This window comes from Cryphonectria parasitica, assembly GCF_011745365.1.
Source record: "Cryphonectria parasitica EP155 unplaced genomic scaffold M406scaffold_10, whole genome shotgun sequence".
Taxonomy (NCBI): Eukaryota; Fungi; Ascomycota; class Sordariomycetes; order Diaporthales; family Cryphonectriaceae; genus Cryphonectria; species Cryphonectria parasitica.
The window spans coordinates 216,345-241,257 of record NW_024468918.1 but is presented as its reverse complement, the minus strand read 5'-3'; the positions used below and the strand labels follow the sequence as shown (position 1 = coordinate 241,257).

Here is a 24,913-nt window from a genome sequence, read left to right as displayed (position 1 = left end):
TCAAGTCAGGCAAGTGGGCTGTCGATGAAAAAGCTGAGAGTCCGCACCCAGCGCACCACAGATGTACCGATTATCGGTTCTGGCCCCGTGTCAGGCGCTGTGGAGATAAGGCGGTACGACTGACTCTGCTTCCAAATGCCCCGCCCTGATTGGCCGGCCACGAAGCTATGAGGGAAAGTGGTCCGATCAATTGCTACTGCCAAATTTTAACCAGACCAACCTGCACCGGGCAAGCCTGAACCACCCGAGAGAAGGAACCACAAACAGCTCTTCCTACTTTCCATACTCACCCTCACCCAGTCACCACAACCAGCCACTCTCCACTCATCTTTTAGCTCTCAACTCTTCTCCTCAAGGCCCAGTCCTTCGCCTTGCCCGACCTCGTTACATCAAATCTCCCCCCAAGCCGACGACAACATATACCACAGAGGAGAAAAAAAATACGAAAAAAATGTCTCTCCTTCGTATCGCCGCCCGGGGCCCCGCGACCTCGACCTCCTCCTTCTTCCGAGCCACCACCCTCCGAGCCCGGCCCTCGATCGCTTTCGCCCGCCCGGCCTTCAGCACCTCGTCCCGTCTTCGATCCGAGCACCAAGAGGAGTCTTTCGAGGACTTCAGCACCAGGTGAGACCCTCTCCCGTCGCGACCACCCATCCCGGGCCAAGGGAAGAACCAGACGCCCACCAAGGGAAACGAGGTGGCAGCCAGGGAAGAGTCACGTCATGTAACCCCGGCCGAGGTCAATTGGGTCGCGACGCAGGCTCCAGCACGGGTCAATGAGGCTGACGAACCCCCTCACTGTGTGATAGATACGAGAAGGAGTTTGACAATGTGCAGGACGTCTTTGAGCTACAGGTTAGTCTTTTTACTTGCCCATCCGAGCGGAGCGCATATACAGGCTCATGATGTCCCCCTTCCCTTCCGCCTTCCCTACGGACGGCACGGCACGAAGCTCGATGGCTGACCCCGACGCGGTGACGCAGCGTAACCTGAACAATGCCTTCGCCTACGACCTCGTCCCCTCGCCTTCCGTTTGTATCGCCGCCCTGCGCGCAGCCCGGAGGGTCAACGACTACCCTACCGCCGTCCGGATCTTCGAGGGTATGTCATGATGAATCCTGGTGTAAACAACAGCATTGCTGCCGGACAGAGACATGTTTTACTAACTCTGGTGGACATAGGCATCAAATCCAAGGTCGAGAACAATGAGCAGTACCAGCAATATCTCAAGGAGCTCCAGCCCTTGCGCCAGGAGCTCGGCGTCCTGCTGAAGGAGGACCTGTACCCGGAGGCCAAGGAAGAGCACTAGACACAAATGTTGCCTCGATGCTGACTACCCAGGCAGTCATCCTGTCAAACCTCTCGCGGCAGAAGGGGCAAAACCACAGATAACAGGCAGGCATTTTCCCTTCTGACCTGATGGCTGAAAAGCAGCTTGAAAACGCAGTTTCTGTATATGTGTTCTACTACCAGTTATCCCGGGAAAAGAAATCAAAAATCGAGCTATAGACAAAAAAGCAGAGAGGAGACAGGGGAAAGAGAGAGGGGGAAAGAGAGAGAAGGAGGGGAGAGGAGGCACAAGGGGTTGATATCCATTCCAAATCTCCTTTTTCACTTGCAATAGAAGCGAGGTAGGCAGGGGCGGAGGTCAAGTTCAATCTCAAATGCTGTGTACGTTTTCGATGATTCATGTTTGCCGAACAAAGACATGACGTGACGGTGACATGAACCTGGTACTACTGCTTTGTGCATGCTTTCATCATGTATCATATCATGAGGGCTCAATTCGAACCCGTCGTGCTCAGCTTTCGCACCGTTGTGTCGTCCCCCTTATCTCATACAAGTATCATTGGCATTGGGTCAAGGCTTATGAATGCCTGGCGTCCCTCCCCATTGGAAGGACAATCTATTACCAGTGCTCCTGAACAGCAAATTTATAACAACAACCTAAGACATACGAAATGAATTGAGAACATTCTGACTCTTTGCATGAGCTGCTAGTCTATCCTGTTTCCCTCCAATCCCGTGTTCCACGAGCAAAATGTACATGGTTGAGTACAAAAGGAGACAGCATCTGCTTACTGACCCGTCCTCTGAAGACGCCGCGCCCCCGCCACCCTCTACAGCTCCCTTAGATGCGATCCCCTGGGCCCGAAAAGATTCCCTCCAAGTCCATTGCCATTCCCACCATTTCCGTTGCCGCTGCCGATGGGCCCTCCGATGTTGTTGTTGCTATCGCCAACCGGACTCGTGTTCCGGCTGCTCACCTGGCGAATGCGCGGCGAGCGGGGCACACTACTTCCGCGCGTCTCGCGGCCGCCGAAGCGGGCCTTGTACACACGCATATCCTCATTACGGCGTTCAATCTCGCGCTCGCGGTCAAGACGGGCCTCCCTCTCCATCAACCACTTGTGGCGCAGCGAGGCGTCGGTGCGCTCCGTGGCTATGCGGCGGATCTCGATCAGATTCGTGCTGGCGCGTGCCTCAAGGTCCCGGACCTGCTGCCTCAGCTCGGCATTCTCCTGGCCTAGGGCCGCAGCCTTATCCGAGGCGTCCTGGTAGCGGTCCCGCGCGAAATCGAGGTCCTTGCGGATGCTGGCGGCCTGACGCTCCGCACTGGCGGCTGCGTCCTGCGCCTTTTTGAGGGCGATTTCGCGCTGGGCTATCTCGGCGAGAGTCGGGTTCTCGGATTCGGTGAGCTCCCGGAGCTGGGCCTCGAGCTGCTGCCTGTCCTCGGCGAGCTTAGCGACCTTGGACTCACTGCGCTCGAGCTCCTTCTGGACCCTCTCCTTTTCCTGGAGGGCCTGGTTGCGCTCAGCCTCGAACTTGCCGCGTTCGCCAATGGCATCGTAGTATTTAGGGTGGAACCTCTGGATAGTCATGATATGACTCTTGACCTCCTCACTCTTCCTGTTTAGGCCGACCTGCAGATCTTTGACCTACAAAAAGGAAGGGGGGAAAAGCGGGGGTGCATGTCAGCGGTCTTCATCATGAAATGCAGTGCAGATCAAATCCACTTACAAGACCAACGAGGTCCTCCAGCTTCTCAAGCGAGACTAGAGCCATGCCATCCTTCAATTGCACGCTGTTGCCGAAGCGGGCCATCAACTCCTCGCTCAGCTGCTCCTCATCTGATGGCCGGCCCATGCGGACCCGCTTGGACTTTTCAACCTCCTCTCCTGCGTCCTCACGTCTACGCTTCCTGTTCCCGTCCGAAGTCACCTGGTCTCGTGCGCTCTTGTAGTAATCGAAGATGATGTCAGGAACGTGCTGGTGCTCCCAGGTGTCCCACCTGAGGTCTGGAGGGTGAAATCCAGTCTCATCGACTAGGTACCGAGCCAAATCACTGGCGAACTGGTGTGGCGGTGGGATTCCCTCCAAGACTGTCTCATCTTCTGCGTAACCGGCCAACGCGGCGATGCACTCCAACTGGGCGAACCTTCTCTCCATAGGATCCATTCTGGGAGACAAGCGCTGGTTGATGTGCTCGAGCGAGTAGAACTCGACTAGACTGAAGATCAGAGGTGTCTGGTCGTTGAGCTCTCTGGTCTTGTAAGGCTGGAGGACACCGGAGGTTTCTGCCGTCTCGTCGTAGGCGATGACAATATTTTCGGTAAGCCGCGGTGGTTGCGCTGGTTGAGTCGTGTCAACCAGAACAACCTTGCATGCTGAGCCGTCTTCAGATGATGGATGCGACCAGTCTTGTTGCTGTGCGTGACGGTATGTGAAACCGCCCTGGCTCACAATGGCTTCCACCTTTTCTGCCACTGCGCCTCCAGCAGTAAGGATGACTATCTCAACTTGAACGTCCCGCAGCCTATCGAGAAATTCGTAAATGAAAGAGAGTTTGCTCGTGGTGTCGCGGGCATATCTCATCCATTCGACCTGTGTTAGGCTTTCCAAATCTTTGTGATAAGGTGGAAGGTTGCTCATCTCGCCTAGGGAGTGAAGCATTGTGTCGATCCTCGCGATCACTCTGTCGTTCGGCGAGCCTGGCGCGTTCTGTGAGAAGGTGACCTTGAATGCTTCCATCTCCTGGCGGTTAAGTTTGAGAATGTCTGGCCACTGCGCTCGAGCCCGTGCTGGGGGCGGTAATGTAATGATGTATTGGTTGGCTGCGGTTTCCGCGGAAGGGAGAATTCCATATCGTTCTTCATCCCGCATTACCGTATCAGGAGTCTTTGCTTCCGCTAAAGGGTCGGCAGCAGCAAGAACATCAGAGTCTTGCGACGATGCTTCTAAAAGTGGATCTGACACTGTTGTTGCAAGTAATACAGACGGCGAGATTGTGGCAGGCATGTCATCGTTAATTGGACCGCCAGGCTCGAGTATATGGTTGACAGCAGCCGCCGCAAAAGCCGGGGATGCTTGTCCGGGGTTCTCGGTACTGTCTAGCTCAACAGTGCTGATGATGTCGGATGGCGAGATGGGCGTTGGGGGTTCGTCCCCAGTCCGATTTGCCTCGCCGCTGCTTTGTGCAGCGTCAACTGGACGCTCAGAAGATCGCCTCATGTGCGGCGGAATGGAGAATTGCATCTGGATCGCTCGAAGCGCTTCCAGTGCCGACCGCTCCGACTCGGCAGGCTGTGAATCATCCATTATCGCAAGCCGTGATTTTGTGTCTGTTGGGACAATGTGTTGGTGGACCCGGAATGCTGTAGAATACCTATTAATCATCTCATTCTTGTGAGTACTTGGTGCGGAACAGGTTGTTTCTCTTACAGGCTGATGCAGCACAAGAGTTGATTCGCGTGTCTTATGTACTACAGGTTGCGCAGAGACCTCCAGTTGACGCTATTCAGACCCACCTGACTTTTCTTGTGACGTTTCTGGGACGATCTCGTAGTCTTCAGATGCGGAAAAGAATGCTTCAGTCTGTGTTAGGAAGTGTGACTGCTGCTGGTTTGACAACGGTGAAATCTCTTGTGCTGGCTGGTGAGAGTCTTCCAGAGGTGTATTCTGCGCGGACGAGGCAAGCTGTTGAGACCCGCTTGTCGTGACGATGGGATCCTGAGATCGTATTCTAGAATTTGTTGATAGACTAAATTCGCCAGCCTCAAACGGAGGTTGCGTCAAGAAACGTTCAAAGGTGTTCCTGGACGACGGGAGCCTGGCTGAGGCCTGAGAGTCCAGAGCAGGCTGGAGCGGAGGAGTGGGAGGGTGTCCTTGAGAGAGGAGCTGGCCCTCGGCATGGAAAGAAATAGAGTCGTGCTCAAAGGACAGCTGATTGCTATCAGGCTGACGGGATGGAACCGAGGATCCTGACGATTCTTTGTGACTGACTTTGTGGCTTTCAAGCCCACTTTGCGGGGGTTCTGCACCAGTCCACGACACTTCTATAGGGTCCTGGCTGATATCTGTGGAAAATTCTTGTGAATCAGGGATGGTAGTCTGGCTGACGTGAACTTTAGTCCTGATGGCTGTTGGTGCCTGTTGGGACAGGTCCGACCCAGGAATGACAGACTGCGAATCAGCAGTACCAATTACACCTTGGCCTGGGTTTGAAGAGATGATGAGGAACTGTGGGGGCGGCAGTTCGTTCTCACAATCCAGGTAGGAGAAGTTGGAGAGTTGAGACGCAGAGATGGTGAGGACGTCAGCAGTGTCAAAGTCAGGCCTGGACTTGAGGAAGTCTGATTTGGACTGAAGCTCAATGTAGATGGTGCCAGGATGACTGCTGGGTGACGACTCCGTGGCTTGATCCTGCGATGACCTTGGGCTCGAGGGGGCAACACCGAGAAGGACCTGACGCTGCTTCTCCCACTCCCAGTCCTCAACAGCCTCCTCGTTGGCGTTTTCCTCTGGCTCCTGTCCGGTGAGGTTAGCACGTGACCACTTAGGACCGCGATGGGATAAAGACGAAAGAACGTTGAGCATGAAACCTCACTCACCCAGGAAGGTTCAAAGGTTTCTCCTGTGATGGGATGGTCTTCCCAATCAATTTTGTAATAACGCTGGCTGCCTATGAATTTTTCGTCGATAATATCTTTGATGGCGTAAAAGTTATCTTGCAGAATATCATCGCGCAGCTTGCGTTTCTTGGTCTTCTTGGCAGGGGTTGGCGGCGGTGACCTGTCCCTCTTCCTATTATTCTTCTTACGAGTATATCTCCGTGGCGATTGGGAAGCTGTGGTGGTGGTGGTGGTGGTGGCGGCGGCGGCGTTTCCTGTCACCTGCGACGACGATGTCCTGGTCCTGCGCTCGGGACTGCTCATTGACGCCTACTCAAGTTTGACGCGACCCATAGCCGCATTCCACGTCGCGCGGAGGGAAAAAGGACACAAGACTGTTTTATTCGCTGAAGGTACAGTGCGCTACCTGTAGGAAGGGGCTATGGGTGGCAACTGCGAGGCGTTGACTGGGAAGGCGGACTGCGATGGTGGGATGTCATGAACGTGCATCGTAGTAGAGACAAAGTAAAGATGAGTGGCAGGCAGTAGTGAGTGAGTGACAAGTGACTTCCTGACAGGGGGGGTCACGCAAGGCTGGGTCACGTCTTGCCCAATGCGGCATGCCACTTGCATCAATACGCCGTTCCGTCGCTTGTATCACGATAACTCAATATTTTTGTCAGCATTCATGAGAGATTGTGAAGCTGAAAGGCTTGAAAAGGCTAAGTTACATACTATACAGGACACTGTAAGTTTTGATACTGATATAAAATACCCTGTGCCGCTTCATGATGCGGCAACTGCGCCTCCATATTTCTCTAGACCAGCGTATGGAGGGAAGGTGCGATTGCAATCGGCAGCATCCAGCTGCGCAGGGCGATCACGTGTACTACAGCGGTATTGCGGTAAAGCATACCGCTATCTTTCAGGGCAGCCTCCCTGCAACAGCCCCTGACTGACACTTTGTCTTTCCTCGCATGATCCACCACTCCATTTAGACGCTGTCGTTTGTATTGCCTCATCACATTTTGGCTGCCACTGCTTTGATAAAGCCTGAATGACAAGACAAGACAAAGCAGGACAATATTCAATTAAATATCACAGAGAAAAACTTTATGTACTATGCCCCCCTCTTACGTTGTGTGTGAGGTCTGATTCCCCGAATAATACAGTGTGGTCTTTACCTTGAAGACTATCCAATGCCAAAGCCAAGGCCTGGGTTCATTATTGCAAATGTGTATCTATGCATGCTCTCTATCCCCCAAAATATGAATTTGAAATATAGCAAACAAGCCAAGTTCAAAATTTTACTCCCTGCTGGTGTTTGGCAAGGTAAACTCTCACCTTTTTCCTTCTTCTTTCTTTCCTTACACATGTGCTTCTTCAATCGGCCTGGTGGTGGACCTAACAGAGAGAGTTGACATATTCTGTCTGTCCTCTGCTGAACTCACCAAGACTTCGACGCCTTAGAAGTTAGAAGAAACGACTGGAAGAACAAAAGAAAGAAAAGGAGAAAAAGAATACGCCTTTGTACTTGTTTGTTCTCTCAATCTCTCCTTCCCAGGCCCCTCTGCCTGCTTCTTGCCTAGAATTATCATCTTCCCCCCAGCGGTGTGAGTTGCCTTGTTCGGCACGCTGTCCGGAGATCATTCTAGCGCATGGCCTATCTTCTGCAGGCCCGCCTCCTACCACGGCAAGTACGGCTGCCTTGTACCGCTGCAGGTCCAATAGTTTGTCCACGTTTTTGGGGGCCCAATAGACCGAATCTCACTGACATGCAATATCTTGACCCAACCCAACCTACCCTAGGCATTCCGGCCCCGGCTATCTGGATGGCTTCAAAGGCTATGACGATTCGTACTACGTAGCAGCGCGCCCCCCCCCGGGGGGGAGAGGGGGTTGGGATCGTCGGTGAGCATGCATCGCTAATGAGGCTCAAATAATTTATATAAGTTCAGAACGTCCGCGCTGTCCTGTTTGGCTCGTCGTGCTCCTCTCCTATCCCTTCCTGCCATTTCCTCTCCGAGGCCACGCCGGCTACCCTACCTTTTTTTTTTTTTTTTTTTTTTTCTCTCTCTCTCTCGCGACTTACTGTGGTGACAGGGCGAGGAGGACAGCATCACACGAGCAGTCACGATGAAGCCTCAAGTTCCTTTCCTCGCCACGGCTGCTGTTGTCGCTGCGACGACCAACACCAGCCTGCCAGGAGCCAGCTTCTATGTCGTTCCCAGCGCGTTTCCTACGACTGTCTACTCCTCCTACTATGTCAGGCCAGGACCGACACAGGAGCCTCAGCCTGCCATCTTTGATCCTGTGCTGAACATCACCTTTCCCCTGAACCTGACGGATCCGTCTACCATTCCCACCACAGATCCGGACCTGGTTCTTTATCCCGAGGCTGCAGCCAATCTTACAGATACCGCCGCCGAGACTGTCGTCTCCACAGCCATTGCTCAGATCATGGACATCATCAACACGAACGACACTTCCCTGGCTGATAGCTGCTCGAGATGTGTTGCTGCCCTCGCAGTGGGCCAGAGGGTGGCCAAGCTGGCCCCGTCCTATCTGCCGGATGCCATGGTCCAGCTCTGTCAGACCACAGGGTTCAGCACAACCTCGACATGCCAGTCGACATATGAGGCCAGCGCCTTTGGAGCCGTGTGGACACAGGTCCTGGCCAAGGCTGATGTTGAAGGTCTGGATGGCCGGTACATCTGCTCGTCGCTCAGCACCAGCTTCTGCAGTGCGCCGCCAGTCATCCCTGCGGTGGCCACATTTCCCAAGGAGAAGCCGGTTGACGTGAGCGTGCCTGCGAGGAGCGGGAAGACGGTGAAAATCTTTCACCTCTCTGATATGCACCTGGGTAAGTTGGGACTGTTCTATTGACTGCCTGGATCGCAGTACTTACTCATCCCCACTCCGGTGGACCAGATCCTAGATATGAGTATGGAACCGAGGCCAATTGTACCAACAGTCCTTGCTGCAGACCTAGCACTCCTTCGACTAACGGAAGCGTGCCTACTGTCGAGCTCGCGGCTCCTCTGTATGGATATTACAAATGTGACTCACCGTACTACCTGGCGCTGGCTGCTGTCCAGTCCATCGGGCCCTTGACAGGAACTTCTCTGGATGATCCGCCGGCGATGACCTTCTACACGGGAGACATAGTGACCCACGTCCCATCTCAAGGACAGCTCTCCCACGCCTTTGTTGAAGATGTCGAAGATTCCGTGTTGCAAATGTTTAAGGCCTACATCGGCGGACCGATCTTTGCTGCGCTCGGCAACCATGACACTAGCCCGGAGAACAACGACGCGCCGCACGCCATTGACAATAATGGGCCTCTCGGTCAACAGTTCTCTTGGAACTACGAGCACGTCTCGCAGCTCTGGGAACACTACGGCTGGATCAACAGCTCGACCCAGGCCGAGGCGGCCTTGCACTATGGCGCGTACGCCGTAACGCATCCTCTCGGCGTGCGCATCATCACGATCAACACCGACTTCTACTACAAGTCCAACTACTACGCCCTCCTGCACACTGTCGACCCGGACTACAGCGGGATCTTCAGCTTTCTCATCAACGAGCTCCAGAAGGCCGAGGACGCAGGCCAGCGCGCATACGTCATGGGCCACGTCCTGACGGGCTGGGATGGGACCAACCCGATGCCCAACGGCGCTGACTACTTCTACCAGATCGTTGAGCGGTATTCACCACACGTAATCGCCGGTGTGTTCTTTGGCCACACCCACGAGGACCAGGCCTTTGTGTACTACAGCAACAACGGCACGAGCCAGACGGCCGAGCACGCCATCGCCAACGCCTGGGTGGGCCCTTCGCTGACGCCGCTGACGAACCTGAACTCGGGCTACCGCATGTACGAGGTGGACACAGGCAGCTTCGAGGTCATGGAGGCGTACACCTTCTACAGCGATGTGAGTAGTTTCTCCAGCCTGGACGGCTCTGGGCCTGTATGGGAGTTTGAGTACTCGACCCGCGCCGTGTACGGACAGGCGGCAGGATGGGACGCCGCGGACCCTCTGAACGCAACCTTCTGGCACCGGGTGACCGAAGCCATGGAGGCCAACCGGACGCTGGTGGAACTGCAAAACAAGTTCCAGGGTAAGAGCAGCGTCATGAGCCCCAACTGTACAAACCAGGCTTGCCAGGACGCAAGGGTATGTTACATGAGGAGTGGCAGCGTGGGATTGGGAAAGCAATGCCCTCAAGGATTTGGCAGCGTGCAGAGCGCCTTCACTGGGGTGAACTATTAAGTAAGGGGCAAGTAAGTATGGAGATGGAGAAAAGAGAGAGAGAGAGAACGAGGGACAGACTAGTGTATTCAGGGGGTTTTACATAACTTTTGTAGCCCTGAAGAGGGAATTCCTCCCACAGTGTTCAACCACGTATACAGCTGATTTTATTTTTATTTTTTGAAAAAAAAAAAAATCATAATAACAACACTGCTCTCCCCCAAGCAGACGTGATCTTGGCTTGGAGTGGTGATGGCACTGGGCGCTCGCGATCTATTGGAGCCATAAATCCTATCCGTTGCATTGAGTGGTAAGCCAATCAGAAGAATAAAACCGAGACAACGGGTTACTTTTCCTGTGAAACGTTGGAAGACGCATGGGCTGCATGGGCTTATCAAGTCGATTTTGGTTGAGTAGGTAACCATATAGGCTTCTTCTGAAGGTGTTGGGAACTCTAAAGTGTAGGAGCCAACCGTTTTCTTTCGGAATCCCTTTCGACCCCTTCTTCTGTCTTTCTCTCTCCTTTCCTCTCTTCGTCTCTTCCTCATCCTCTCCTGATATCTGCAGCTTTTCATCTCTCTCTTCCTAATACCCATCCTCTCGTCCTCTACTGTGACCTCAAGAGGTATATTTTCACACAACCTCTGACAAAGAACCAAAGCAAGTGCACCAGCTGATGTTGGCCTTTTTCTTTGAGACTACGTACCCCGAAATTGCCTAGATGGAGCTGAGTAACAATGATTCATCCAGTCCCACCACAGGATATTGGCATGGCTATGTGCAGCTACACAAGGAGGCAACGAGCCATAATCTTAACATGGCCAGGACAGTGGTAAGCTACCGTTCTTGTCTTCCTCTCAGACCCCAGCCGGTCATCCCTCCTCCTTGTCTTGCAGCAGCTTGTGGCAAGTTGCACCTCTGTTATTCTCTCACCGTTCACATAGGATATCATGGCACTTGCGCAATTGTTGTGATTTAGCTCAATATTCGTGCTTTTCCTTTTCATTTCTGACATCCGTTTCCCTCCATGAGAGGGTGTGAGGTCTGCAAGCTAGTTCTCAAGCTGCTGGGAGCCTAGTGGGTGGAAAGGGGGGGGGGGGAGCCGGTTGGATGAGCCAAGTGGGCACGGTGGGGTAGAAACTTGGGGGAAGCCGCTACATGGTTACAGCCTGGTTTTTGACTATAGTGCTTGCAGACAAAGCAGACTTCTAACGTTATTGACCACCAACTTTCAAGGTACCCCGACTGCCACCACCGCTGCCACCACTGCCACCATTCTTCTCATCCGCAGCCGGGGCTTCTATGCCAGGAAGCCCAGCAGTCGAAAAGACGGATCCTCACGACAATTTATCCTTGTGAGCCCTCCACGAGAAAATCCACTCAACTGTCAAATGGCTAACGGCGCGCGACGGCAGGCAACTCCCTCCTCCCGACGGTCACACGTCTCGCGGTGTACCGACGATACACCCGACTGACGGCCAGACCTCCGAGCCAAGAACATTCAGGGATACATGGTAGCTCTTTTCAGCTCGTTGACATACAACAGCCAACGGCATTTGACTGAATTTGTGATAGGGATCCAATCAAGAGGTACCGGTCTGGCAGGAGCTCCTTACCTGACTATGGGTACGTGCCACTACTGCTTGTGATGATGACGAACGATGATGGTGGTGGGGACTGGCTGCTGAGGCGAAAATAGGAGCCCGCAGGAGAGCACCATGTCGAGGTCGAAGAAGATAGCAGTGAGTTCACGGCCCCTAGCCCAAGACTGAATGTCCCTGTGCTGACAAGTCAGGCTTATCTCGGACAGGTGCAGTACGGAAACTTCCTTGATTCAGGTGGCAGCGCTTCTACTCGGCCAGATCAGCAGGCACTGCCGCCCAAACGTCCCAGCGAGAATTCCCTTGCAAGGCAAGTGAAGCGACCCCGAAATGATGACAACGGCGAACCAGAGGTTGTGTCTCTAGATTGTAGCTCCGAGACTACTCAGAGGCAGCGGCCGTCGAGGAGCCCCGTACAACACAGAAACAGCGGCCGAAGAAGTCACAGCGTGCAGTCCAGCGGTGAGAGGGAGACCAGGGGAACCATGATCAGCGAATATCGTACTACATCAAAACAGATCCCGGCGGGCAGCAAACGAGCGAGGCACAAGAAGGACCCGACCAAAATGCCAAGGCAAGATGTGAGCCAGAAGAAAGGGGGCGACGCAAATCCGCAGAGGACAAATCCAGCGCCTCCTATCAAGAGGCGGCTGGTCTCAACCTACAAGGTGCAACTTGACGACATCGAGGACGAGGCGGACTTGATACCCGAGAAGCAACCAGGAGGAGACAACAAGCGAACCCCTCCAAGACCCTCCAGAGGACTCTCGTATCATGCGTCTAGATTCGTGATGCCCCAGATTGTCGACAGTGAGGACGACGAGGACGAGGGAGACGCAATCGCACATCTGCCACCATTGAGGCGACGCGACCTCGCGGCGGGAAAATCAGGCACACATCAACTCCACCATACGAATGGTGTCAAACGCATGCCTAATGATCCAGATGAGCTTCAGAGCTCGCACTCGATCGAGCGACGCCCACAACCTTCCGACGGAGCCGATGTTCCAAAGACAAAGTTCCTATCCGCAGCAACGGCAAGGACAAGGGAAGGCCTCGGCCTGTGCGTGCAAGGAGCGGTCTGCTATCCAACATACATCTATCCAGATACGGACGCTAACCCTGGCAACACTCGAGGAGCAAGTGATGAGCCATGTTACCTGGTTCAGCTTGAGGGGAGCCCCAGCGCCTTTGAGGCGAGGGACAGCCGTGGTCGCATTCTAAAGGAACTTGGGTGGATTCTACCAAAGGTCTCGACAATCAGCAGAATCCTGTATAACCATGCTCTGCCCTTTGTCAAGATCTGGAAACGTTCGGACTCGACGTCGTCATTTTCAACAGGAGCTGTTCTCATCCTTACATTTGGGACATCTCAGGAGGCAACGACCTACGTAAACGTCTGCAAAGGTGCTAACAGCGCTATTGAACTCGCTAACACGTACGAGTAAGTTTACCAGACCTGCGGAACAGTTAGCTGGTATGAGTATGCTGACTCTTGTAGTAAAAATTTGATCGACACTGTCGAATCAACAACAAAGCATATCCGGGAACGAAAATGGACAAACCGTCGCCATTCTCCTGCTCACACGCCGGTTCTGGAACGCAAGCAAGCCACAACAAATCCCTCGACACGATTTGACTATAGTCCTAAGCCGCTACACACGTCAACATCCGACCATTATGCTCAGACGAAAGCGCTCCGGAGTCGAATGAGAGCTGACGTTGGCTCTGAAGTGGGGGCGCCAGCTGCGGAAACGACATCGACGGACTTCACGCCCAAGACACCAACGGAAGAGAGAATGTTGCAAAAGCTGATGGCCTCCTCCGACGGAGGCGACGATAGTCAGGACGAAGAATGGCGCTCGATGAGACGTCGGCAAAGTCCAGCGCAGTCCAGTGGAAGAGAGGTCGTGGCTCAATCTCAGAGAAAGTTGAGATCCTCCAGAGCTAAAACACGCAGTCCGAGTCCCCCGCCACTGAGATGGACAGAGCAAAACCCCAACTGGGAGGATGAACGTGGTTACAAGATCCCACTCAGCTACGAGCGGACCACCATCAATGCCACAGATATTGAGAGGTTGGACGAGGGCCAGTTCTTAAATGACGAGATCATCAGCTTCTACGCCAAGTATCTGCACAAGCAGCTGGAAGCGAGGGACGCGCAGATGGCAAAGCGAGTCTATATTTTCAACTCGTTCTTCTGGGAGAAGCTCAAGGTGAAGGGCTACAACGGCGTCAAGACCTGGACCGCCAAGATTGACCTTCTGTCGTTCGACTACATCATCGTGCCCATCAACCAAAATGCCCACTGGTATCTTGCCATCGTCTGCAACCCGGGAGGTTTGCTTACCCCAGAAGACAACGACCCAGACGAGCAAGAGATCGCTGTCCCCATGGATGTTGACACCGATGCGGAACCAAATCCAGCAGCGGTAAAGTCCGATTTCGACCATGCGTCTATTGCTGGTCAAGTTGACAAGCCGACGATGTCAGACGTGGAGGATCCCGGCAAGGTGCAGAATGGAAAGAAGTTCAAAGCCTCTAAGAAGGGCCCTGGCCCCAGGAAATATGACCCAAAGGATCCACGGGTCATCACGCTTGACTCACTTGACGGAAGCCACTCTGGCGTGTCAACTGCACTCAAACACTACCTCAAGGACGAGATAAAACACAGAAAGGGAGTGGATATTGTGGTCCCGTCAGTGTTTGGGATGACGCCCCGGGACATCCCTTTCCAAAACAACTTCACAGACTGTGGTGTCTACCTTCTGGGCTACCTGGAGGAATTCATGAAGGACCCTCGTGAATTCACCAGAAGGATTCTTCAGCATGAGGCGCGGGATTGGAACGTCAACGCGCCAGCCCTGAGAAATAAGATTCGTGATCTCATCTTCAAACTGCAGCGGACTTATCAGCAAGACGAAATACAGAGGAGGCGGGAGAGGAAACTCCTGGCAGACCGAAGGCAGACCAGGTCGCAAAATCCGGCGGCCGAGGCGAAGTCGGATCCTACAATCGCCAGCGAGCAGCCTCGTGGAGCAGTATCTGCCTCGGCTTCTTCCCGTTCAGACAAAGGAGCATGGTCTGGTCCCGACGTTGCCAGTCAACAGACCTCTGTGACCGAGGAGCAGAGAATGCCCGGCATGGGAAGTGAACAAGCTCCGCAACGGTCTTCAGCTTCAGCTTCGTCGGTCAAAAACTCTCGCCACCAGACACCGTCGTCACATGCTAAGAGCAGGTTGGACCCGGTCCGTCGTGATCACGCAGACGAGGAGTTACTACAACAGCGTGCGCGCACCTCAGTCTCTCCTCCACCACTGGAACGGCCACGAGGGAGCTCCGGCCAGCGACAGGACAGTGAGCATACCGACCGGGACGTTAGTATCAGCATGATTGTCAACCCAAATGACAGCGTTGAGATTACGGATCAGCAGAGTCTGCCGCAACAACGCCCTGGGCCGCATGTAACGAAATCGGTGGAAGACGCGAACGAGAATGCTCCGCAGAAGCATGCTGCGCAGAAGCTACACTCGGTCCAACCATCGGCCCCGCCAGAGACTCCGCAGAAGCCAGAGCGGTCACTCCGCACGTATGGTAGATACTCCGAAAGCCGACTGATGCTACCAATGCATTCTTCGTCGCCACCGAAAGCTGGCTCTTCGGCAAGCGGTGGGCAGAAGAAAACTTGGTCGAATACAGACACTACAAAGTTTGCCACTAGGGAGCAAGAAGAGACTCGTAGTCGCTTCTTCGCTTCGTCGTCTGTTAAGCCTTCGGGCGCAAATAGACGGACGAGGGCGAACCCCACCCCTGAGTATACTGCCGTTCTCTCATCTCCAGAAGAGGAGAAAAGAATTGCCAGCGGAAGTGCATTCAAGAATGCGATCGACCTGACTAATGATTAAAGTCTTGTGCCTGATGACGCTGAGGGGCCAAGAAACATGGGGCTATGAAGGAACGACGAGAAAGAGCTTGATGATTTTGTGCTTCAAGTGGACAACACAGAGCCAGCTGCCCCCCAAAGAGACAGGCTATGATTTGATCATGGCCAGGGTGTTTTCAGGGGCCAGCCTCTTCACATGTTACCCATTCTTTTGTTATTTTGTCATCTGTCTTCGTCGAGGTTTTGATGGATCATGGCATGATTTGGGACAAGGAAGCATTGCAATGGCGCCCCATGGGTAGGGGAGCAAAGGAGTCACAACGGACACATGCCCGCTCGCACCTGCATAGACAAATCTGCTTCTAATACAACGAACAGGTGACATGATTACATTTTATTCTCTGAAGTTAGCAGGTGACTCTCCTCGTGACCCATGGACTTTGGTCACACAGCGTGCATATGAGTATCTCTCGAAAAGGAACTTAGAGTCTCAACTCTAGCTGGTGTGCAAGAGAGACGGTGTCTTTGACGGGAAATGGATAGGAGGCTGTCGTCTGGTGGCTGGCTGAGCCGACGCAAGATGATTGAGGTGCTCTCTTGGCATTTGCTATAGCTGCATTCCCACGGCAATAACACATTGAGTGAGATGAGCAATCCTGTAGTCGGTGGTATTTCACAAAGCAGATATGCTGTGACGGTGATTATAGATGTGAAGTAAGTTTTGAAATAGTTGTAGATGCAGAGGAGTTGTCTGGTTCCCCCAATACCCTCACGTCAATACGATGCTACAATGCTGGGAAGAAAATGCCTCTTGGTCTCGTGGAACGCCTGTCGAGCCCATCCGGGCTGGAGCCATTGGTTTGTTTTCACCTTTTTTCCCCTGTATTTTTCTCCTTCCCACTTCCCTTGCTTGCTCTCGAAGGTTTCAATCATTTACTGTCTATTCTATTCCTTGTCTGACGAATAGTGTCCATCTACTCCGTTCATCTGGGCAACATCGTCTTTCCGTAATCTCGGCACCTCAAAGACCATTGCCCCGTTACGTGCGCCGGTGAGCTTCTTCCACCGGCCGAGGCGGTGCTCCTTGCCGAGCGCGATGACCACGCACAGCCCGTCCTTGCCTCGTTCGCCCCGCTCAAAGGTCGAGATGTCGTTTACGATGCCCCTGACGAGGCCGAGAGCGGAGTCTGGCGTGGGGTCGTCTTGCCCTGCCTTCTCGGCCTGTCTGGTCTGCTGCGGCGGGGAAGAGTGGTGGCCGTTGACGCCGTTGGTCTGGATCTCCTGTGTCTGGGGGTACTGGGACTGCGGGTGGTGGGTGATGATGGTCCCTTGCTCGTCGGACGTGGCGCCTAGCACGCCCACTCGCTCGATGCGCCGCTTGTCCTCGCTGAGCTTCCACACGCGGACGTACCCGTCCCAACTTCCAGACAGGATCACATCGCTGTAAGGGATGGTCTTGAGCGCGGTGATCCACCGGGGTTGCGGGGGCGGTATGACCTTTGGGTCTGGCTCCTTCTCCCCCGAGGCCTTGTCCAGGGCGAGGGCGGGCTCAATGCCGTGCGCCTGCGGCAGGACGAAGAGGGGCTTCTTCTTCTGTGTGCTCCACAGCGCCAGCGAGCCATTGTCGCTGCCTGTGACGAACAGCTCGTCGTCGAGCATGGCGATGCGGTCCATGCTGCCCTCGTGTGCGTTGGACTTGGGGTCCACACCAGAGGCGGCGTTCTTGGCCGCAAGCTTCTTGTCGGGCCCGCCGCCGCCGCGGAAGACCAGTTGCGTCTCCTCGACGACCTTCCACAGGCGGGCGGTGCGGTCCCGCGAGCCGACGCTGACACAGCGTTCTTGGGACAGCGCGTCGATGTCGACGACGTGGTCCTGGTGGCCGAACAGGGTCTCCACGTAGGCGAGCTCGTCGAGGGACCAGACCTTGACGGTGCGGTCCTTGGAGCACGAGTAGAGCTGGTTGGTACCGCGGCGGAAGGCCAGCCCAGTGACAGCATCACGGTGCTGGGAGAAGGCGCGGATGGGTCTGAGTGTCTCGGCGTCGTGAACGACCATCCTCCTGTCCGCGCCGGCTGTCACCACGTATTTGCCGTCTTGCGAGGCCGCCACCTTCAGGATCGGCCCTGTGTGGCCCTGGTATGTCTTGTCTTTTGTCTTTCGCGTGTCGCCGCGGGTCGATGCAACTCGTTCCGGCTTCTTCTTGGGCGGTGCAGGAGGTTTTTTGGGCTTCTTCTTGGTTGTCTGTGGCCATTGGTGCTGCGGGAGGTCTTGCAGTCTCCACTTGACGAGGAACATGTCCCTAGAGACGGTGTATGCGTAGGGGGCACATGTAGCTATCGAGGTGACCACCTGAGAGTTCCACTTGAAGATCGTATGTGATGCCTGCTCGAACAACAGCTCGCCAGCGAGATTCCTGTATACCTTTCCCTTGGCTTCCGCAATGTCCTCTTGTAGCCGCTCGCCAATCTTCTCCCTCTCGGCAAGGAGGTCGCGGTCGACATCTTCGGCATCGAACCCGTATTCGTCGTCCACCTCTTGCTTGATGTTGTCGAGGTACCGTTCTGCGAGCCTCAACCGCCTCTCGGCGGCTGTCTCGCCCTCCGCCTCGGAGCCAGACTCGTCCTCGCTCCCTGAATGTATATCATTTTCGCCTGCTGATAGATCGTCGTCTTCAGAGTCGCTGCCTGATATTGAGGAGTCACGTTCGACTCTCTGCTTCTTTGGTGCAGTAGCACGGCTGCCTGCTGACCTCGTACCAGCCAGCCTTGACTTCGACTGCGGTATCGAATTGGACGACGTCGCTATCCTCTTTTTTGGACCATCTGCTGTCGATGTTTGTCTTTTCCTCTTTCCCGGAGCGGTGAAGAAGGACGACATGGCTGGATCGTCGTTTGTGGTACGGCGAGGTGTGCGTCAAACCTCGCTGCCTTGGAGCGTGCAGTCTGCCGAGTGTGAACTTTCTCCAATTATTCTTCACGGGCTCGAAAATTTGAGAGAGCGCTCTGAAATTTTTGGAGGGGACCACTAGACTAGGATAAGCCCCTGTCGTCAATCTAGATTATCGATTGGCCAGAATGGGCGGGAGATAGTGGGGCTTGCCAGCCCGAATACTGCTTATCGATAAGCCCTTCCACTCCGCCTGGGGCGCGCGTACGTGCTTGCCTGCTGGGGAGACGTAGAGCTGAGGTCACGGAAGCTTGGGTGCAGTCCCGTAAGCTCTCCCTGCCAACAACCAACCTCTCTCTCTGCCTCTCTCTTTCTCTCTCAGTCCACGATCTACCCTCACCCACTCTACAGTATTGCACCAGCCAAGTCAAGATGTAAGTTCTCACTATTCGCCTGGTAGTTTTCAATTCATGTGTGCTGAACACACGCATCTGCAGGGAGGTTCTCCTAGGCATAACAGGCAAGGACTTTACGCTGATCGCGGCGTCCAAGGCCGCCATGCGAGGCGTCACGATCCTCAAGGCCGAGGATGACAAGACCCGGCAACTGAACAAGCACACTCTGATGGCATATGTTGGAGAGGCCGGCGACACTGGTATGGTTAAATCGGATGGGAGCGTTTCACCTCGCAGCTGTCTTGCTAACCTCATCCGCTACAGTGCAATTTGCCGAGTATATTCAAGCCAATGCCCAGCTCTACTCCATGCGCAACGAGACCGACCTGTCCCCCTCAGCACTTGCCAACTTCGTCCGCGGTGAGCTGGCATCAAGCCTGCGGTCACGGAAACCCTACAACGTCAACCTTCTGTTGGGTGGGGTTGACCCTATCACACACAAGCCAAGCTTATACTGGCTGGACTACCTCGCGTCGTTGGCATCCGTTCCTTACGCCGCGCACGGCTACGCACAGTACGTTACAAGAAGCCCCTTTGGATGTGATTTGTGGTTGGGCATGATAAATCGAGACCAGCTGGCTAATGCGGGGATTACTCGACCGCGAATAGATACTACTGTCTTTCCATCCTTGACAAGCACCACCATCCCGATATTACCCTGGCCCAGGGCCTCAAGATCCTCCAAATGTGCGCAGACGAGCTGAAGAGAAGGTTGCCGATTGATTTCAAGGGTATGACGGTCAAGGCGGTGACAAAGGACGGAATTGTGCCCATCGAGTTCGACAACTCCAAGGTGGTCAAGAGTGCATGATTTTTCTGAACCAGGTCTCGCAAGGCGCACGCGGCTTTTGGTTCCGGCCTGGGCAAAGAAGGGCGGGACTCTGTATTATACCATGGCAAAGAGGACATAGAGACAATCAACGGACACGATCATGATACGCGGAAAAGGCCTTGTGGTGTCACCCCGTTCATATGCAAGATGACGTTAACTTGTGTGTGGCGAGGATGACATTGGTGCTTGTGGCGTGAGATGACTCCTTTCCCTGAAGGTTCGTGATGTGGCCACCTTCTCTTCGTTTTCCTTTTCTTTTTTTGAGTTTGCAAGGCTCATCATAGCTTGGAGTGATCGAGTCAATACCGGATGCCAGTAGGAGGACTTGTCGGATATGCCCTAGCGGACTAGGCACTGAGACAAGCAGAACACCCTATCTCCAAAACGGTGTCGGGCCAAGACCAATCCGATAGAACCTTGTGAATTTGACGCCCCGAACCCGTTCCCAAACTGTTGCTAGGAAGAAATTTCTGTTTTTGGTCTACTATGATATGAGGATTTATCGGCGGTACTATGTTGAAGAACACAGGGAAATGCTTGGCTTCTCGCGGGAGTGTGCAAGTGACTTGGAGATTCCGGACTTCGCGGTGGATCAGGGGTGGCTCGTCACACTGTATGTTGCAGAAAGGCACTTTATCGTCTGAGGCTGCGACCATTTCCAATAGGTCTCGGTATCAGGAGCGCTCGTTAATGAGTTCTCAACAGGACGGTAAAGGTTGTTGCAGCACAACAAACGACACTTTCTTTCTTTCTTCTTTGGCACAGTCATATTGACTGACTATCATACTTCAGGGCAGAGTACAGACGCAAGATGAAAAGGGCCTCGCGCTTCCTCTGGGTGATATTACTTCATATTTTAGGCGGTGAGATATGCAGATACTAGAAAGACGATGTGTCGCTTATGAGACACAGCCTCGGCACTGCAGCCATGTCACTGTACATAATACTAGGAACAGAAATGCTGAAAGGCGACACAGCGGTGTGGACGGATCAGGCACCGCTGACAAGCTGATGATGATGCATACCTTTGCACAGACTTGAGTTTTGACGAAGGGTTCTTTGTTGCCTCAAGGAAAGGCTGGCCTGCCGGTGCCCAATAGATCCGCATCTAGGGGAGTTGGCTCTAATCTAAACAATTTAGATGCGTTGTTGTGGCGGGCGCAGACTACGTAGTCATTACTTTGATAGATACATCATGCTGCGGCCAGAAGTGGTGAGTCGCCCAAGTATACAGGGTACCTTGGGGGCCCACGGTGTGTGGGTGGGAGGCGATTACTGGTCCGTGCGGGCCAGGCCCCTTCCCTCCCCCAGCGAGCAGCCTACCTGACATTTGGCCGCTAGTGGCTGCCGTCTACAAAATCTTTTTCTCGCAGCTGAACTGGCTTACCCTCTCTCTCTCCCTTCCCTCCCAACATCCAAATCCTCCCCATCAAACAACCTTTTTTCGTGTGTTCAGTTCTCCCCCTTTCCTTTCTGAAGAATCCAGTTTTTGTTTCTTCGAGAGGAACGTTGAAGGCTTTTCATTCGAGGCCTTCCATAATCAACCCTTTGTCCCTCACAACAGAGAAAAAAGCGTGTCGCGAGACCAATAGACAGGCGCCGACGAACGAAACGAGACGAGACAAGAAGTTCTGATTTTTTTTCTTCGAGATCCTTCTTTTCTTTTACTCTGCATCCTTCTGGTATTGCCTTTCCTTCGCGACGAGCATCACCACAAAGACTATTCTTCCCTTTTGCGACATCGCATCTCGTTCATTATTCCTCCTTGACTCGAGACCACCTCGCGTTCGCAAAGGAAGGTGAATGACTCCAGTCCGCATCCTCAAGTTTTGAGCAAACGCAAGTCGACAAGACACCACAAAAAGAAAACAACCTGACCAAGCACGACCATCCATCGCAATCATGGCTGATCAGCTAAATATGGGTGGACTGTCCCTCGGCGACGGCCAGGGACGCCCCGCCTACATCCCCCCCCACATGCGTGGAAAAATGGGCGGTCCTGGCGGTCCTGGCGGTCCTCCACCAGGCCCTCCTGGACCCCCGGCTCCTGGTCCCAACATGAACGGCGGTCTCAACAACAGCGCCTGGAACAAGTATGTCTATTACGCTCTGTGTTGCTGTCTTCTCTAGACTGGATATACTAGTGGTACTAACTGTTTTGCTTTTCAGCAACAGCAACTACAACGCCGGCAATAACTGGGACGGCCCCCCTCCTCCTCGAAACAACTACGGTGGTGCCGGCGGCCGCGGCGGTGCTGGCGGCCGAGGTGGCTTCAACGCCAATGCGTACGGCGGTCGTGGTGGTGGCTACGGAGGTAGGTCCTCTGCGGCTGGCTCTGGCGATGGCAAGTGGGAGTTGGACCACACCGACGGCAAGGGAAAACACGTTCCTGGCCCCGCCAACCCTCGCGTCGAGCGTGAGCTCTTCGGTACCGCCGACGATCCCTCCAAGCAACACACCGGTATCAACTTCGAGAAGTATGACGACATCCCCGTCGAGGCTTCCGGCCACGATGTGCCCGAGCCTGTCCTCGAGTTTACCAACCCGCCACTGGACGACCACCTGATCAGCAACATCGGCCTGGCTCGCTACAGGATTCCCACACCCGTCCAGAAGTACTCTATCCCTATTGTCATGGGCGGTCGTGATCTTATGGCCTGTGCCCAGACTGGCTCAGGCAAGACTGGTGGCTTCCTCTTCCCCATCCTGTCCCAGGCCTTCCAGACCGGCCCCTCGGATGTCGTTAACGACCCCATGCCCGGCGGCCAGTTTGGCAACCGTAGCCGCAAGGCATTCCCCACCTCGCTCATCCTTGCCCCGACTCGTGAGCTGGTGTCCCAGATCTACGATGAGGCGAGGAAGTTCGCCTACCGCTCCTGGGTCCGACCTTGCGTCGTCTACGGTGGTGCTGACATCGGCAGCCAGCTCCGCCAGATCGAGCGTGGTTGTGATCTCCTGGTGGCCACCCCTGGACGATTGGTCGATCTCATAGAGCGTGGTCGCATCTCCCTGAAGGCTATCAAGTACCTCGTCCTCGATGAGGCTGATCGTATGCTTGACATGGGTTTCGAGCCCCAGATTCGCCGCATCGTGGAGGGCGAGGACATGCCCGGCGTCACCGAGCGCCAGACGCTCATGTTTTCGGCCACTTTCCCGCGCGACATCCAGATGCTGGCCCGCGACTTCTTGAAGGACTATATCTTCCTCTCAGTCGGTCGTGTCGGTTCTACCTCTGAGAACATCACTCAGAAGGTTGAGTATGTCGAGGACATGGACAAGCGCTCTGTCCTGCTGGACATCCTTCACACCCACTCGGGTGGTCTCACCCTCATTTTCGTCGAGACCAAGCGCATGGCAGACTCCCTGTCCGAGTTCCTGATCAACCAGCAGTTCCCTGCCACCTCCATTCACGGTGACCGCACACAACGCGAGCGTGAGCGCGCCCTGGAGATGTTCCGCAACGGTCGTTGCCCTATCCTGGTCGCCACTGCCGTCGCTGCTCGTGGCCTCGATATCCCCAACGTCACACACGTTGTGAACTACGATCTGCCCACTGATATCGACGACTATGTGCACCGTATTGGTCGTACCGGCCGTGCCGGTAACACGGGTATCTCCACAGCTTTCTTCAACCGCGGCAATAGGGGTGTCGTGCGTGACCTCATTGAGCTCCTGAAGGAGGCCAATCAGGAGGTTCCCGCGTTCCTCGAGACCATCGCTCGCGAGTCATCCTTCGGCGGCGGCGGCGGCGGCGGCCGTGGTGGCGGTCGTGGCCGTGGCCGTGGTGGCGGCGGCTCCCGCATGGGTGGTACTGACGCCCGTCGGGGTGGTGGCGGCTTCGGCGGCGGCGGCGGCTTCGGCGGCCCATCGCAGGGCTCCGGCTACGGTGGTGGCGGCGGCGGCTGGGGCGGTGCTCCCTCCTACGGCGGTGGCGCTGGCGGCTATAGCGGTGGCGGCGGCGGCTACAGCGGCGGCGGTGGTGGTGGCTACGGCGGCGGTGGCTACGGCAACCCCGGCGGACCAGGTGGCAACTCCTGGTGGTAAATTGGACACCAGCCCTTCCTCGTCCCACAACGACATTTCCTTATCGGTTCTCTTCATTTTTGTTTCTTTTTTGCACGGGACGGTTGTCGAGTACATGTTTTTACTTGCGAGTCGCCACCCATCATCTTCATTTTTCCGGACAAAGACGGCGCGTACATGACCAAAAAAATGGATCCGGGTCTTGAAAGCTGGGTCTTTTCTAGAGCTGGCATGCTCAAGATCTCCGCATCGGTCTCATGCATATCAGCATTTGCATTTGTTTTCTGCACGGCCCTGGAATTCTTCTTGATACCCTTTAGATGAGGAATCTTCCGGAAAGCCATGGACGCGGAACGCAGAAGGCAAGTGGGGCGTGCTGCTACGAGCGCATGCATCTGGTTGGGGACATCACTCGGCCCTGGCACAGGTCGACGCATTACGACGGTCATGTTTTTTTTTTTTACGCGCTTCACACCAAGAGAAATTTGGCCTGATAGATGGGCCGTGGTGGATTTTTTCTCCCCACGCTTTGTTCTTATTTTTTCGTTTTCACTTCGTGGAATGCAACAAACCAGGACAACATAGACAAAAGTGGATTTCTCGGATCTCTGGTCGGGACGACTTCAAGTCTACGGCTTGCATGGGGAGCGTTGATAGACAAGATAGACAGGTTAATTAGGGGCACAAAAACAGCTGGGAGAAGCGCGAGACTTCCACATTACGACATGGAGCAGGCGAGGCTTTTTTTTTCTTCTTCTCTTGATACCAAAGGATCACTGAAGAGAGAGAGACGGGGCCTGCTGGCTTGCAAACGAGTTTTCATGCTTGGGCGAGAGCATGGGCACTCTACACATGGAAGGATTTTTTCGAATGGCGCTCTTCCTAGGTGGAGGAAGGCTTACTACTACAGCTGCTCAGCCGGGGGTTCTTTGTCGAGATGGACGAACCGGAGAAGTAGAGGAAAGGCTTGGGAGTTGATGGATGAAGTTTGGTCATCCTCACAACGGGCAACTCGACGAGGGAAATTTGGCTGAGGAAGAATCGGGCTCTATGACTGCGAGTTCCCCCTGGTAGACATGATTGTCTCA

At 54.5% G+C, this 24,913-nt stretch overlaps 6 protein-coding genes across 6 annotated transcripts; 4 read left to right on the top strand and 2 right to left on the bottom strand.

Annotated features, from left to right (window-relative positions):
* Positions 1-299: 299 nt before the first annotated feature.
* M406DRAFT_358525 (COX5A-domain-containing protein) lies at positions 300-1,685 on the top strand. Its single transcript, XM_040923925.1, has 4 exons — positions 300-624; positions 810-855; positions 984-1,101; positions 1,182-1,685. The coding sequence occupies exons 1-4, from the start codon at positions 452-454 to the stop codon at positions 1,307-1,309; spliced, it is 465 nt and encodes a 154-aa protein (XP_040771158.1). The 5' UTR covers positions 300-451; the 3' UTR covers positions 1,310-1,685.
* A 435-nt stretch (positions 1,686-2,120) lies between these two features.
* Positions 2,121-6,215, bottom strand: M406DRAFT_109289 (uncharacterized protein; the record flags this gene model as incomplete). The annotated part of the gene is made up of 4 exons (XM_040915347.1): positions 2,121-2,939; positions 3,022-4,655; positions 4,809-5,808; positions 5,892-6,215. The coding sequence occupies 4 exons, from the start codon at positions 6,213-6,215 to the stop codon at positions 2,121-2,123; spliced, it is 3,777 nt and encodes a 1,258-aa protein (XP_040771157.1).
* Positions 6,216-8,027: 1,812 nt separating this feature from the next.
* M406DRAFT_296832 (sphingomyelin phosphodiesterase) lies at positions 8,028-10,327 on the top strand (the record flags this gene model as incomplete). Its single annotated transcript, XM_040919278.1, has 2 exons — positions 8,028-8,754; positions 8,823-10,327. The coding sequence occupies 2 exons, from the start codon at positions 8,028-8,030 to the stop codon at positions 10,163-10,165; spliced, it is 2,070 nt and encodes a 689-aa protein (XP_040771156.1). The 3' UTR covers positions 10,166-10,327.
* A 4,985-nt stretch (positions 10,328-15,312) lies between these two features.
* Positions 15,313-16,019, top strand: M406DRAFT_358523 (uncharacterized protein). The gene has a single exon (XM_040923924.1). The coding sequence runs from the start codon at positions 15,643-15,645 to the stop codon at positions 15,928-15,930; it is 288 nt and encodes a 95-aa protein (XP_040771155.1). The 5' UTR covers positions 15,313-15,642; the 3' UTR covers positions 15,931-16,019.
* Positions 16,020-16,621: 602 nt separating this feature from the next.
* On the bottom strand, positions 16,622-18,505 carry M406DRAFT_13398 (uncharacterized protein; the record flags this gene model as incomplete). Its single annotated transcript, XM_040915382.1, has 2 exons — positions 16,622-16,853; positions 16,971-18,505. Coding segments are annotated over 2 exons (1,767 nt in total), but the record flags the coding sequence as incomplete, so codon positions are not given.
* A 197-nt stretch (positions 18,506-18,702) lies between these two features.
* M406DRAFT_353777 (putative proteasome subunit beta type-2) lies at positions 18,703-19,906 on the top strand (the record flags this gene model as incomplete). Its single annotated transcript, XM_040922787.1, has 6 exons — positions 18,703-18,716; positions 18,754-18,778; positions 18,926-18,948; positions 19,012-19,169; positions 19,234-19,483; positions 19,579-19,906. The coding sequence occupies 6 exons, from the start codon at positions 18,703-18,705 to the stop codon at positions 19,778-19,780; spliced, it is 672 nt and encodes a 223-aa protein (XP_040771153.1). The 3' UTR covers positions 19,781-19,906.
* Between the last annotated feature and the right edge of the window lie 5,007 nt (positions 19,907-24,913).